We start from the raw sequence: 16,214 nt of genomic DNA, 5'->3' as shown, positions 1-16,214 counted from the left end.
GTAATTTTGTAATCTTCTCTGTGTGGTATTGTTTCTGACACACGCTGCTGCTTTAATGCTAAACACACACCTTTGAGCATCTGAAAGCAAATCCAACCGGCATTGAATGTAGAGTTTCGGTTTCAAGCCAACTTGTTATTTTATATTTTACTGCTATTTTGCATTCACTAAAATTTAATCTCTTAGGATATTTGATCAAAATCGATTTCGATATAACAATAGCATCTTCACTTTTATTCAAACATAATTATGTTCTGACATGCTTAATAGGGTGGAGTGAAAACACTTTTTTCCTCATTTTGCTTAGCTTGGGGTTGAAAAACTTGCCAATTACTACCAAAAACAATTGTGCAAAATTAGAATGTAATCTGACGACATCTTGATCTGCCACCAGCCACTTGAAAATTTATTATTTCCTTCTACATTAGGGTCTGGCGAAATCGAAAATCGAAATCTGGCGAAAAGAAACTGTAGTGGCACTACTTAAACCAAACAATCCAGCTGATGATCCCAAGAGCTATCGTCCAATATCACTACTCTGCGTCCCATATAAGATCCTGGTACGGCTCCTGCTATCTAGACTCGAGCCAGTTGTTGATCCCCAGCTACCAAAAGAACAAGCTGGATTTCAGCACGGACGCTGTAGCCTACGACTCATCAAGCAGTCAAGCTGACATAGATTATAGCGAAAAGTTTCCAGAAGGGCAACAAAGCAGGAGTAATCTTGGTAGACCTCACTGCTGCCTATGATACTGTGTGGCACCAAGAGCTAACCTTAAAGCTCCTCCGCATGATCCCAGACAAAAAGGTAGTGCGATTTCTCGCCAACATTCTGGCAAATCGGACTTTTTTGCTGAAGACGAGTGATGGGCAGTGCAGCCGGCCCAACCGCTTAGGAAACGGTGTTCCGCAAGGATCATGCTTATCATCTCCACTATATTTAACATTTACATCAGTGACATGCCAAAGACTACGTCACGCCAGTACGGCTATGCTGATGATCTGGCACTACTCCATTCTGACAAGTACTGGCATGTGGTAGAGGAAGCAATTACAGATGACATGGCCCAAATCGCAGACTAACTGAAGCTTTGAATGCTTAAACTGAGCCTGGCAAAGATCACTGTCACACCTTTTCACTTTTGCAACATTGAATCTACGCGCCAATTGTCAGTCTTAACGGAAACCCACTCCCACACAACCCATGCCCCACCGACCTAGGAGTGAATCTCGACCGACAATTAATCTACAAACACCATGCTGAAGCCTTCCATGCTAAGCTATCAGCACGCAACAACTTGCTGAGATTCTTAGCTAGAACATCCTGGGGTTCTAGTACATCTGCACTCCATACCGTACAAGTGCTCTTGCTCTTGTTTACAGCACCTCGGAATATGCTTCTCCCACTTGGGGCCGCAGCGCACACACTTCCAAAATTGACACTGCCCTCAACACCACCATGAGAATAATCACAGGTTGCCTGCTTCCAGCTCCCACTGACTTTTGCTGGTGCTATCCGGCATCGCCCCAGGTAGACTACGTAGGGAAAATCACGTACGCAGTCTAGTTTTACAAGCTATGTCAAGGGATGACCATTGACCACCTCCTCAACTAGATTGTCCTAAATTCGCACCCTCAAAAGCCCCAGGGCTTGAAATCTCGACGCCCCTTTTCCCAACATGCTGCAGCTATCTGTAAATCCATCTTCCACATTACCGAAGTTTGGAACAGTGAATGGAGAGAAGTTGCGAGACCAACCCAATTCACAGTCCCTCCCAATACCAACACTCCACCTGGAGCAGAACTACCTCGGAAGGAATGAGTGAAGCTCAATCGCTTGCCGACTGGGGTGGGCCGTTTCAACAGCAACATGTTTCAATGAGACCTCACCGAATCACCATCTTGTGCATGTGCCTCAGAATCTCCGACTGCATAACACATTATCTACCAATGTCCTGTATATCGACCCCAAGACAGGTCTCATGCAAATACACGATACTGTTCTCCAGAGAAATAGATACTTTGCACACTCAGAAAACATTACGTTGGCCATGATCACAGATGAAAGGCCAATAATCCGTGAGCTTGGACAAGTGAATTCAGAAAGCTCGATCAAGCCATCGCGAATAGAAAACAATGCGACGATTCTGCATTCCGCCCTTAAACTTTGACGCCAACGAATACTACGATATGGTACGATACGATATGGTTGACTGGCGGGCTCTCGATCTCACCGAGCCTCTTGTAACAAGAAACATGGGGGACAAAGAATTACGAGACTTGATTGCAGCTAAGGACACTCCAGAACTTTTATTTTCTCGATTTTCGTGTCACACACTGGTGGTGGAAAGGTGCGTCCAGTTGGTGACAGAAGCTTCAGCAGCGGTGTGCGGGGTTTATTCGCGAGATGGATTTATACGCTCACGCATTGAATCACGACAAGAAATTCCCAAGTTTGAATCGAAACGTGACTATTTCATCTAAAGTGAGGAAGTTTGATGCATATTATCATGTCCATTGCATTGCAATAAATCTCTATGCTAACGTCAAATTCAAATACATTTGCATGGATTTTTGCGTTTTTAGTCGATAAGTAATGGCCTGGTTGCAGATCAAAAATTTGTTCGATTGAAATATACTTTTAACACAGTGTTCTATATACCCAATGGCAAGTTTTGGCTACCCAAGATAAGCAAAATGAGGAAAAAAGTTTTACACCCCCCTAAATTGATCCACCCTAATGTAGAAGGAAATAGTAAATTTTCAAGTGGCTGGTGGCAGATCAAGATGTCGTCAGATTACATTCTAATTTTGCACAATTGTTTTTGGTAGTAATTGGCAAGTTTTTCAACCCCAAGCTAAGCAAAATGAGGAAAAAAGTTTTTCGCCTACCTAAATCGATCCACCCTAATGCTTAATTGCTTATCACTATTGAAAAATAAAAGAAGGAGATGAACTACAAAAGTCTATCGAACGAAGAAACAACTCATACCGCAGAGTCACAAAAATTGAAAAATTTTCAAAGGCAAATTACTTCATTGGGTATGTTATTACTCATTTTTTTTTGTAATAGAAATTTCGATAAATTTTAATAATATATGTAGTTAATAAATCAAATTGCTTGATTGTTGTTAACTTTTCAATTCAGTGTAGCCTACATTGACCACATATAGGCTACAAATTAAAGACACACTTTTAGTAGCTACTGTATAATGTACATTGTACAGTAGGCTATATACCTCCTAAATATACCATAACTTTTTGAAACAGTGAAATAATTGAAACAAAATTTTTGTTTACCTAAGGTACTAGCAACAGCGTTATTTATGATAAAATAAAGGCTTCATTTAAGGATGTAATCTACCAGAACGAATAATTCAGTTGCCAAACAATTATTGTATTATGCAAGGTTCTTCAGGTGCATTGTTTCTACAACTATGCTCAGACTTTCCCTCCAGTGATCGAATAAACGAGAGTGGGGTTTAGGCTACACCATGTATGCATAATGCATATTATGTGTGACGGTGACTTGACCAGTTGATGGTGACTTGAGATGTTGACTTGAGATGGTGACTTGAGCAGTTGAAGGGTTTACTGTGACATGGAAACCAATGGAGCGCAATCAACTACAGTATTTCACTTTAACATATTTTGCCTGCTTTTGCCTTATTCTGTTGTTTGTGACGTACAAGTCTAATAAAAATACAACAAAAATTTCCAGGATTGCAGTAGTTGAACAGCTAAGCAGCAGGCACCCAGTCATTATTGTTGAGTGCAGATAGTGGTACCAGACTAGCCTTCTGCTATATTTACTGCGAGAACAGTAGGCCTAGTTACGAATGTATTATAAGCCTACCATCAAAATGCAACCGTCTGTTCATGTGTTTTAAAGAAAAGCACATCAGTTGTGTTTCTGTCATCCATGCACATGATCGGAAAAGTCTAAGCAACACAATCAAGCAAACCATCATTTATACATTGATAAGTAAGCGATTTGGCAACTCTGATAACTTTGGACGGCGATAACTCTTGGAATGTTACACTGGATGGGCATATTCTGCAGTCAATTCTTTTGTGATGCAGATTATTATGAAAGTTTTGAAGAATAAATGTGTAAGGTCATTTCAAAGTGTGCATTGAGATGCTTCCTACATTCTGAGATTCTTGTGCGTTTCGTTTCGAATGCGCGGCCAATAAAATGACTAGAAACTCAAAACAAGATTCTTAACAAAAATATTTCGAAACAAAACGAAACAAGATGAAGAATTTTTAGTTGAAACAAAATGTTTTGAAACATTTAAGAATTTTTGAACAGTCGATAGCCTATTACGAATGTGTGGCTTGTAATCCAAACGCTACATTGGTTGACTTATCCCAAAACACAACTTAACCAAACGTGTTTCATTTTATTTCTGAGAGTTTTTGAAAAAGCGTAACTATAATTGGATGAAGTTCAACTTCAATTCGGTAAAAATACTTTCAAACAACCTTATAGCCTACTGTCTGTAAATAAATGTAAATAATTGGCTGCAAATAATTGGCTGCAGCTACAGTACAACAAGCTATTCAAGCTTGTATCGCTTAAACTCGTTCACTGACATGAATTAAAACTTCACATACAAAATTCCTGAAAAGAAGTAAAATAGTAGCTGACAACCATCCAAGCAGGTGACTTTGCTTACATTCCATCCGACTTTGAGCGTTGTCCAAACAGCAATAACCTGCTTATGGTCTATAACTTTAAACTTGCAACCAATCATAGTTATGAGATCTCATTTGTTTGATATTGCTTTGACGTCATAATGAAAATATATACACTTGCAATAGAAAGTCGATGACTATGATTGTAGTTGAATTTATTGTTTATTGTTTATTATCATTACAGCCAAGACGAAATTACATTTTGCAAGCAAATGGATGACTACGAGTTTTGTAAAACAAGTTTTTATTCAACTTTCATTGCATGTCACTATTTTAATGACATCACAATTACGCAAAATTGATGATAAAGGTTGTGCAAGTTTTATTTTTTCTTAAGCTTCATCTCAATTCGTTTGAGAGAGTAATGGTGTCCTCTCCACTCCTTCCAGTTTATTCCATCTGCATATGACTCGTGTGGTCCTCCCAAGTATAATCCATTGGGATTGGCATGATGACAAGCTGTATACCACCAACCGCCTTTGAATGCATTGGAGCAACTGCTTCGCGCTGTATCCTGATGACGATCTTTGGCACTGAATCGTGCTGAAAACAATGCTTGTCCTGCAACATATTACAATTAAAAAACAACTTTTTAAAAAAATACAATCACATGATTGTCAGCAGTCGCCTTATTGTGCCATAAAAAATAAATTTTGAAATACATAAAATAATAATTTGTTTGATTAGAAAATAACTAAATTAGTGCAGTAATTTAGATGCATGATCATCATATTCATTACATTTTGTTTATTTTAGTGAAAAAGAAATGTTAAATATTTAATTGGTCAAAAATTACTGATCACACTAGCCTACTGTACTTCGGCTAAATGAAGAAAAGAAGTAAATGAATATGAATGAATAGAATGAATAACGCAATGCTGATCCTGAAAAATATGACAAGGTAAGATTGTATTGAAGAGTTTATTTTGCTGTAACACTTCTCACTAGAAATAGACAACGAGAGAGGAATGGTGGAAACAAAAGTGCAAAAGGAAGACATACTTCAACGCAATCTATGTACATAAAAGCTGAAAGCAGCAACAAGAAGAATAAGCATTAAGCAACACTCAAGCAGAATTTAACAACAAATATGATAAATTGTTGATAGTCAAGTTAAAAGTAAAGTAAAAATAGAAGGAATTCATAAAAGAACTATACAATGAAAACTGAGGAACACCTTGAAATAATTGCTATTGATGTTGATGGTTACATTGGAAGTAAAGTAAAGATGGAAAGAATTTTTAAAAAGCAAAAGAAAACGCTTAATTGAAACAAGAAGAAGAACTTAGCATCAATGAATCGGGCACATGTTTTGGCATGAAAACAAAAAAAATATGAAGTTTTTCAATTAAACAATAAATACTTTTAATACTACAAAAAGTGCTCAATGCCAAGCAAAAAGCCAAGCAGAGCGAATTATATCAAATGTAGTTATTTTTTACTAAAATCTTTTACAGCCTGTTTCACCCAAAAAGGGATCATCATAAGGTCCTTATTCAAATAGAATCTATTACTTGTATAGATTCTATTTGAAAAAGGACCTTCTGATGATCCCCTTTTTGAGTGAAACAGGCTGTAAAGGATTTTAGTAAATAATAACTACATTTGATGTAAGTTTTTCAATTATACATTGAAATAAATTACACTATTTATAGTGAAATGAAAAAGCACGTGACGTAGGCTACTAACTTGTTTGAAGTCATGAAGCTAGCCCAATGTCACACGAGTGCTTATTTAAAAAAATACTTGTTTGTTACGTTTACCCATAACGAGCAAAAAGCAGTAATTTAACCCATAAACAAGTACAGTACTAATGGAATCTTATTGCTGTATTAACCAAATCTATCTATACTTAGGCTATCCAAAGTATCTCAACAGATGTTTCACAAAAAAGTCGTATTCTACAATAAAAAGCTAAATCAAGCTAAGTTGATGTAGCAGTGATCAAATTTTTAGGTGTTTTGTTTAAGATCGTCGCAGGCAGTCCTACGCTATAGATCCCATTCGCTAATGGATAAGGATGTGTGGAAGAGATTTCTGATAAAGATCATTGAGATTCTGAGAATTAAAATATTGGAGAATATTAGATTTGAGGAATTATCCTCCCGGAAAAAAAATTGCTGTAAAATATCCTTAAATATCTTAATTCACCCAAATCACCATTTCACAATTACTCGAAAGAAGCTCTACCTGCGTTCCCACTGTATCCTCCAAAAGTCATTGTATAATCTGATCCAACTCCAACCATGAAGTCACTAAAACAAAAAATAAAAACATAGAAATCTAAGATGTAATTTTCACCGGTCTGTTGGCGAAGGACACGGAACACATACAAAATTATTTTCCAACACATCGGTGAATGTGAAAGTTACAACCAAGATACAGATTGACATACAAGTAGCCGTGCTTGAGTATGAAAATGATAATGATGAAAAGAAGATATATATAAAATAATTTTATGTTAAACTGAAGCTTCCTCTTTGCTCTAGTGGATAACTTGTTCCATGTTTGATCTGTGAACTTAAGTTCAATACCTTGTGTGGTCATAGGCTACCAAAAGCTTGTGTGGTCATAGGCTTTAGTGTTACGCCCCATCGGCCTAACACAACCAAGACAGGCATGGGTGCGCCTCAACCGTCTCCGTACGGGCGTCGGGCTTTTCCGCTCAACCATGCACCAATGGGGAATGGCCTCTTCCTTCTCCTGTGAATGTGGTGCCGAGGAACAGACCGCAGACCACATCATCAATGACTGTTCCATCTTCAAGCCACCTAACGGAGTGGAAGGTCTGCGTGTCATGGATGATGAAACCAAAGACTGGCTGCTCTCTAGTAGCCTTCCAGTGTAGTCCGGGAACATCATGAATCTGGGGTGGTAAAAGGATAGACCCTCGGCCCCAGAGGCTCACACGACGACGACCAAAAGCTCATCAAAATGTCACTGATTCCTGATTCTGATAATCACAGAATGTATAGATTTAAGGTGATAACATAAGCTTGGCTTTCATGTGACTACGTGAAAGAATCCTATAAATTTATTGAAAGCGGCATGCATTGGGTACGGAATGAATCAAAATGCAGGTGCTTCAGTGACGGAATGCAAATCGGCGAAGGAATGTATCAACATTTCATATTTACTCGATAAGCAATGTTTAACTGCGTTGGGTTAGTCTTTTATGGGCATTTTGTTAAGTAAAACGTAAAATCATGTCTAGTTATATAGCTAATATTCATTTTATTCAATGTTGAAAATAAAAATGTATCTACAGTACTTGTATGAGGCATATCTTGTTTGATTTTCAAAATCTTCCATATCAACTCTCATTTCATATTTTCCATCTTTAGTCAATTTGTGAAGAACATCCAATCCTGGAAGAAATGAAACGATTTTTACAAAACTTGTTAAAAACATTGCCTTCTTCTAGTCTGTCAATCTTTTTCACTTGTTGTTTGCACAGCGTTTTAACAAATCATGTCGCTAAAATTAATTACAAATTTGGACAGACATGTTGTCTATGACCTAGATTTTCATTTTGCAGTGTTCAAATACCCAAGAGAGGAAATATGGGCTAACCCCAAATAATTTTTTGAAAGAACTTAAATATTCAAATCAGGGCTGCCGAGTTGTTTTAAAATTGAGGCTTATTTTAATTTGATCAGAGATGATATTTTTTTCTCTCATTTACGTTGACAAGCGCTACTTGCTATGTGACGTCATACATAGAATTTTAACAATAAAAGTCCACATCGAAACGCGATGTAGCTGCACAGGAAACGGGGAAGTTGATAGTGGGCCATTTAAAATTCTAAGAATGATTTATGTTACAATAAGATTAAGTTGGGCTTTTATAACTTTACGAACACTAAAAAAATGTCACTAGAGATAGGCTACTGTAACAGTAGAAATGTTAAATTGATGGTAAGTAAATGGCTGCTTGTGTTGTGCATTTAGGCGATAACATCTGCATCCATTCCATTATGCAAATATCAATCACCTGATGAGGACCTACTTGTGTTTAAAACAAGTTTAATTATTTCAGTCCACATTTCCAATTATATTTCTTTACCCATGGCGTCGACGAATAAGGGCAACGCAGGTACGAGCTGGGGTGCGACAGCAACAACTCTGCGCACCACTACCCTGGCTCTTGTCCATTCCACCGCGGAGTACTGCGCCCCTATATGGTGTCGTAGTGCTCATACTCACTTGCTCGACAAACCCATCAACGACGCCTTGCGTATTGTATCGGGATGCCTGAAACCTACACCTGCTGAATTTTTACCAGTTCTTTCAGGCATCGCCCCTGCTGAGCTTCGCCGCAAAAGCTGCCACACTCTCCCTGGCTCGCCAGTCACTGGAGCCACACCACGTGCTCCACAGCTACATCACCAGATCGGTAATAAAGAAACGCCTCAAATCGAGAAGCCCCTTTGTCGCTCAAGCACAATCCTTGCTGGAGCACAACACCAGTGCCTCATCCTGGATCGCCAATACCTGGCAAGAGGAGTGGACAGACAACACCTCCGGACTCCACACTTTTGTTACCAACGCTGGACCCATGCCACCAGGAAAGGAACTCAGACGACCTGCCTGGGTACGGCTGAATCGCCTCCGCACGGGTGTTGGGCGCTTCGCTTCTTTGGTGCACAAATGGGGCCTATCAACATCTGCGGCATGCAACTGTGGTCCAGAGGAACAGACAGCAGATCAAATCCTCTACCACTTCCCGACGTTTACTCCTCCAAGGGCAGTTGGCCTGGCAACGCTTGAGAACTCTACAATCAAGTGGCTGATCGAAGAATGTCCGGAAATTTGACCCCAATGAAATGTACTCCAAAAAAAACAACCTCTCATACGAAAGAAGAAGACCCATGGCGTGTGAGCACCATCTCGGCCCCCACAGAAATTCACTAGTCGGCTCCTTACGTAGTGATTGCTCTTAAAAATAGGACTAGAATGCGTTTAGGGCAGAAAACTCTTTTAATGTAGGGAAAAAGTTTACATTCATCCTTTTAACAAAGAGTAAACAACTTTTAAAATTTCATAGAAAAATTAGTTAAAATAGGTTATACCGACAGTGCAGAAGGGAATCTAGAAAAAAGTTGTAAAAAGACCAAAGTTTTAACAAAACAAAATTTATAACATTAATGAACATTGCAATGCAAAACTTAATGCCTAAATAAATAAAAAGAAAAGGGGGTGTGGGGAGCCCCCAGAAATTCTTGACAGATATAATCTTGTTTTTGCCAGATTTTAGGCATTTCTAAGAGGAATATTCTTCTTTTTTTTTTTTGTCAAAATGCACTCTTTGTATACAATTCAATTCATCAAATTAAAATTGGATTGGTGTAGAAGTTTTGTTTAATATTTAAGGTAGCCTACCATTTCAAATTTGTTTAATCACAACCACAGATGGATTTCAATAATTTATTTCTTGAAAGATTGTAGCGTAGGCCTATAGCTTAGTGTGTTATATTCTTTCAGCAGGCTAGAACTTCAAAACTTTTACCTGAGGTGTGCCCACCTTCACAGATAACATTTTAAACTTCATAACCTATCTAGATTCACATTGAAAGTTATCAATGTAATTATTATTAATTAACTTAGCTACTTGAGTAAGCAGTGTTTACTTTGAAATATTCCATCATTTGGTTAGTTTTTCTTTTAGACACAAAAATGTTTTCATAATACAATTTGGGTAGAGAGGTAACTCTTTTAAACCATAAACAGACATAAATGGTTTAAAACCATTTATGTCTGTTTATGGTTTAAAAATGTTTTCACTTCCTTAATCCCCAACTATGCTTGCGCAATATCGCCGAGATGAACAAAATGTGATTGAGCCCGGGAATTGAGCAAGCGAAGCGAGTGAACAACAAATACAACATTGCAAAGAAATATTTGTAAAATTACAAGCCGAAAAACGCTGCACGAATTAAATATGAGTGGGCTCCTAATTAGAGGTAAGCCCCCGGGGAGCGGTTAGCACAGCCCTGTCCTCACCCAACCAGAACTCCGATTCCAATCTCCCAAAGCCTTTGACGTAATCGGCAAAGTTCCTATAGAAGTCCTCTGAACCATCAATTCTCTTCTGGAAAACCTGAAAAATTATTTAACATAAGATCTCAAGATGGTAAGTTTTTTAAACGCACTTAACAATGAAGCTATCAAAAGTGTAGTCAAGAAAATGAAATATCTTCTGACAGGTGTCAAACCCACAACAATGCTTGATATGAACGAATAAAAGTGTGATGTTTGCTTTCAGCTTAACTGAAGATGATCTAGCTTCTAGCTGATCAAAATTGATTTTTAGCTATCTATTATTAAACTGACTCGTGTGAAAATAAATTCCTTTGCAATATCTAAGGTGTATCTGGGAAATATCGTAATCCAAGCTCAAAATCATAATTTGCAGCAGCCCGATATTCTGACCAATGTTTGAAACCAAACAACGAGTTATATCGACCAGAACCAGAATCAATGTGAAACACAAATGGCAAACCAGTGTTTTTAATCTTTTTTGAGTTATGGAACACTTTATGCATAAAAAAATATTACTGTACACTAAACGAAATTGTATAATCAAGCAACAAAATAAATAACGCAACAAGAATTTATTCACTCAGTGTTTCTCAGTGCGATGTCTAGGCCTGTTTGGATGAGCACAAAGTTGATATTCGGACAGGAATTGCAGAAACCGAAACTGAAAGCTTATATGATTTGGATCTTCGACCGGTGATCCATGGTGCAGGAGTAAAAGCAATAAACTTCTTTCGAAAAACCTGACAAGGTTTCACGACTCACAAGAGTTTAGGGAATGCCGGTTGAGTATCACTGCAGTAGACACAGCCATTTATATCTAACCACAAAAAGTTGTCAACTTTTGTATGACCGAAAGCAGATTCCAGTGTTGCCACTGACCTATATAAGTTGCGCGCTGTCAAAAATGTTGCCACAGCATCATGTTGTTTTACTTGACCATCAACTCAACACTGTCATCAAGCGGCAATTGTGCTTTGCTGCGTATTTACCGAACAATGTACAAATGAGATATTTTTGACGTAACTAAGCAACAAGATGCAAACAAAAGTTTAACAAACTTTCAAGTATAGTTTGGTTATATATATAGTATAGATAGATATATGTATACTGTAGGTTATGCAGTAGATGATGATGATGTTGTTTTCGCTAGTGTTTTTTATTTGTTTTTGTCATTGTTTTCATGTCGTCAAGTTATGGCCTATCTATTTTGTGATTCGTGCAAGGCTTGGTGCGTTGCGCTTGAAATGGCTTTGCCCGTGGTAGGATTTCTTTGTGGGGTTTTCTTTGCCTGCCTTGCTCTTATTTGCTATGAGCTAAAAGCATCAAGACGTGTTCCCCTCACGACCATCAGCACTCTTGATAACGCACCATGGCCGATCTTCATAGCAACTGTCCATACAAATCTTAAATACATCAGCTAAAGCTATGTGGGCTAATAAAGCTATAGCCTAAATTGATGTTTTTTATTTTATTTTGTTTGTAACATTTTCTTTTTTATTTTCCCTTTACATCTTAAATTTATCTGAAGGTATTGTGACCGTGCCAAATTTTTTTCAACTCAATAACTTACTTTGGTCACATGCACGTTTTAACGTTCGCGTTTTGTCGTTTCTACCTTTTTCTCGACCTTTGCTATGTTGACGTGTATTGTTTTTGATATGATAGTCAGAAATAAAAACAACTGAACTGAACTGAGATCGTTCTAGGATAGGTACAAGAAAGCAACTCTAGTGTCTACTGCAAATTAGCTTTGATTGATGAATAATTGTTTGCATAAAAAAGTATTTCTGTCACTCACCATCCATCCACCACCATCAGTTTCCATATCACAGTAAACCCTTAAACGGGTCAAGTCACCATCCCCATATGGATAGATGGTATAAACTCCACTCTCGCTGATTCCATCATCGGAAAGAAAGTCTGAGCATGTTTGTGGTAACGTTGCACCTACGAAATTTTAAAGATTTCAATAATGATCTGGTAACCGAATCATACTTTTTGATAGAAGACATCCTTCAATGAGTTCTAACATGAAACTGAAAATCATGAGTTCTTCGTGTCTCACCGCATCACTGCACTGTGCATATTAAAAATAAGTTACGATTTCACGATTTCGAAACGTTGTAGTATATTTTTAGAAATTGCCTACATGGCTACGAAACAAACGTGAGTCTATATATTGGAATATATGGTTAATGTCTAGTAAACTAAAAAAAAGTATCCAAATGTAAGCAGTGACGTACACAGGATTTTCTCAAGGAGGGAGGCATTCGAAATTATTTTCGAAATAAAACTAAAACGAATTGAAAAAATGCCCATTTGCTAATAATAACTAGTAAGTCATATTGTGAAAGATTAACTCAATCTATCTCAGTTTGCATTGACGACACTTTTTTAGTTTGCAGCAACTAATTTTCTTATTTAGATAGATTTTGTATTGAAAACAAAAGATGTGATATAACATTTTTGACTTGACGTGGCATATAATGTTTTACGCAGACGACGCAGTTTACTTACTCAACCTAGTGAACCACTCGTATTTAGGGTACGTTCAGGGGCGTGCGCAGGATTTCTTACTGGGAGAAGAGAGCGTTCGATATAAAATGACTTTTTTTTATCAAGAGTAGCCTAATGCTACTTTACAGTAGGCTATAGTGATAGTCTGACCAAAGTTTAAAGTAGCCGAGACTATCTGTTGGTGTAATATAAACTCACTCGGTCTTTGCTTATGTCACTGTATTTTTGGATTAAATTATTACATATGTAAATATATAAAACATGATAGTAGGCCTAAAACACAGATAAGTAAAAAATGTAATAATTCTATTACTGTAACAGGCAATGCCTTTTGATTAAAGCATAAATCGAATCTCTTTGTGAAAGTTTAAATATCGAATGCAATTTATTACGGTACCGTACGTTAAACAAAAATTATCGTACTTCAAAAATATATCTGGTTGTGTGAGCACTATCTCGTCGCCCCTTCTTCCAAAATTTATTAGTGAGCTTCTACTTTTTAGTGACTGTGCCTAATATGTTTTTCAACCCATAGTTTGTGATTTCGAATCAAACACATCAGACTGACTCCACAATCTATTGATGGGACGCCATCTTTGACCATAACAACGAAAAGGGTAATGGAGTTTAACTAAAAAAACTAAAAGATTTTATAGGGGCATTTTTAAAGGGCAATTTGGCAATGAAAAACGCCGTCTTTAAAACGCCGTCTTGAAAAACGCCGTTTGTAATTGCATAACTTTTGATATACAAAAACGAAAAAACTAGAGAAAAGAACGACGCAGTGTTTTGCCATAAAAAAATAAGACGCTCGGTTGAACGTAGAATAGCCTACTTTAAAAAAGATAGTTACAAAAAAAAAATATGGCGAATGGAGTTTCCTTTCGTATGCAAGCCCTCCTCTCTTAAAATGCTTTTGAATTAAAAAAAAAATCATTTCGATTGCAAAAGTATACGTTGGATAATGCCTGTCAACGCTTTTGGAAGCTATTATTGAACATTTTCGTCGTTTCATGAGCATTTTATTTTGAACAAGTCTTATGTTATCAACCGTTGAAACACATTTTCCAAGAAGCGAGAGCGTAGCCTAGTATTATTTCTGTAAATTCTACAAAATAGCATAGATTTACTGGTTTCGCTGATTTAAAATAGTCATTCCGAGTACGAGAGGCGGTTAATACGGCCGTGCTACCCATGACCATTCTTGAATAATAACATGTTTGCACTTCACAACATATCAACGCTAAAAAATCAATATTTTTGAAGTATGCCACTGAATGTAAAACGTTTGTTTTCCGTTTCAAATAATTTTTATAAAATGTTATTTTTAAGCAAATTACAAAACTAAAAATCAAACAAATTATTACAGTAAGTTCCAATAGCGCAAGAATACCTGGCCCTGGGAACAATGTTTTATTTTGCAAACGATTACGTCATAGCCACGAAGAAACTGAATTAAATTTTGCGATCTTTTAAATAAGGATAACGCATAAAATTTTATTGTATTATGACCTACGTCTTAACTCTTTTACATCCAAGCAGCTGCATTTTTCTGCAGGGTCCTGGATTTTGATGGGTATCTGACTTATTGTTGGCGAGCCATTTCCATCCACATCACATTGGAGTTGACAAGTTTTTATATCAATCTGAGCCTGGCAGCCTAAAGTCAAGATCACAAGGAGAAGAATTGTTACAACTGTCATGATTAATCTGCAAAAATAACATTGTTTAAAAATTTGTAGGTTTTTTGCTCATCATCAATAAGCTGATGAAGCCATAGTTCGTCCTGAGCATTACAACCTTTCGCTAAGATCAAAGTTTTTCAAATAATTACCAAAGCCATAACTTTTTTAAAAATTGTGATATCAAATGCTTTATATTTTACATAACACCTAAACAAGATTGTTATCATAAAAAATTTAACTACTTTTACACAGAAAATAGAACTGACATTCCAATTTTAGTAATTATTAGCTCTGCAAAAGAAAAAGCATCATGGATTTATTGAATTTTGAACTTGTGCTTGATATCTAACGAGTCAACGACACCACTTGGGCGGTGATATGAGGACAAGTTTGATTCTCATTAAAAAATACCTACTGGCGTCTTCACATAGTAGCATCTACTGTGGAATCTCACTTTCGCAACCGCAATTTATATCAAAGTACTTTCCGCTTGGTACAGGAAGATTTTTTCTATTTTTTGCAATGCGCCAGAAACTTTTTTTCTTGCTGCTGTCAATTTGAATATCTGCCTCTGCTACTAGAAATAAATTATGTCAAATAAAATATTATCCATTCACTGCTGCTGGGAATGACTGATACAGTTTCTATCACTCTACAACATGACGTTGTTATATAATTATAATGATTCAAATATTTTGTCGACTGCATTACCGAGTGGTGAGAGCCCTGGAACGACACTTGAAAGGGCTTCGGTTCGACACTGCTCAGTGCTCATGAGCATGTTGCTGTGTCTTTGGCAGGACACTTAAAGATATGCCAGAAGGCGGTCACGAAGATTGGCTTCCATGTTTTCCACCTAATCTGAATCTTCAATCACCCGGCGTAAGCCTGGATAAGACAATCAAACATTCGAATTTTCATACGATAAGATTCAAGTAATCACTCTCAGGGTGCATGAGAATCATTCGCCCCTCCTCGAAATCCACAATTGGGCCTCTATGTTTATTGATGGTGCATGAAATGTTTCTCAAACCATCAACGCGTTTATAGATTGCGCAAGAAAGTGTTAGAAAGGAAAAGAAAGTGCATTTATCATATTAGCAAAAACACAGTTCTCAGACTTAAAAAAAAGATTAATTAATGTACCGACTGACATGACCTACATTGAAACCAACAAACTCATTTCAGTAAAGTAGGCTTTAATAAACTTAAAACGTGATTATCTTGCAATTGAAAACTAGCTTTAAAGAATGTTAACAGAAAGTATTA

General features: G+C 37.1%; 1 protein-coding gene across 1 annotated transcript; it reads right to left on the bottom strand.

The window, feature by feature from the left end:
- Positions 1 to 4,392: 4,392 nt before the first annotated feature.
- LOC145783946 (microfibril-associated glycoprotein 4-like) lies at positions 4,393 to 14,965 on the bottom strand. The gene is made up of 6 exons (XM_082595709.1): positions 14,777 to 14,965; positions 12,542 to 12,690; positions 10,705 to 10,801; positions 7,973 to 8,069; positions 6,892 to 6,956; positions 4,393 to 5,262 (listed from the first exon to the last, which is right to left on the bottom strand). Exons 1-6 carry the CDS (start codon positions 14,961 to 14,963, stop codon positions 5,024 to 5,026), a joined length of 834 nt encoding a protein of 277 aa, XP_082451835.1. The 5' UTR covers positions 14,964 to 14,965; the 3' UTR covers positions 4,393 to 5,023.
- Positions 14,966 to 16,214: the final 1,249 nt, after the last annotated feature.

Source organism: Aplidium turbinatum, chromosome 1 (assembly GCF_918807975.1).
Source record: "Aplidium turbinatum chromosome 1, kaAplTurb1.1, whole genome shotgun sequence".
Classification (NCBI taxonomy): domain Eukaryota; kingdom Metazoa; phylum Chordata; class Ascidiacea; order Aplousobranchia; family Polyclinidae; genus Aplidium; species Aplidium turbinatum.
Note: the sequence above shows the minus strand (reverse complement) of the source record. Positions and strands in the feature narration are given on the sequence as shown.

Coding starts and splice junctions, on each gene's coding strand:
- LOC145783946 (XM_082595709.1), bottom strand. CDS start 14,963: ATGACAGTTGTAACAATTCTTCTCCTTGTGATCTTGACTTTAGGCTGC. Junction 8,070..10,704: donor GGAATCGGAGTTCTGGTTGG/GTGAGGACAGGG, acceptor CATTTCTTCCAG/GATTGGATGTTCTTCACAAA. Junction 6,957..7,972: donor ACAAGATATGCCTCATACAA/GTACTGTAGATA, acceptor TTTTTGTTTTAG/TGACTTCATGGTTGGAGTTG.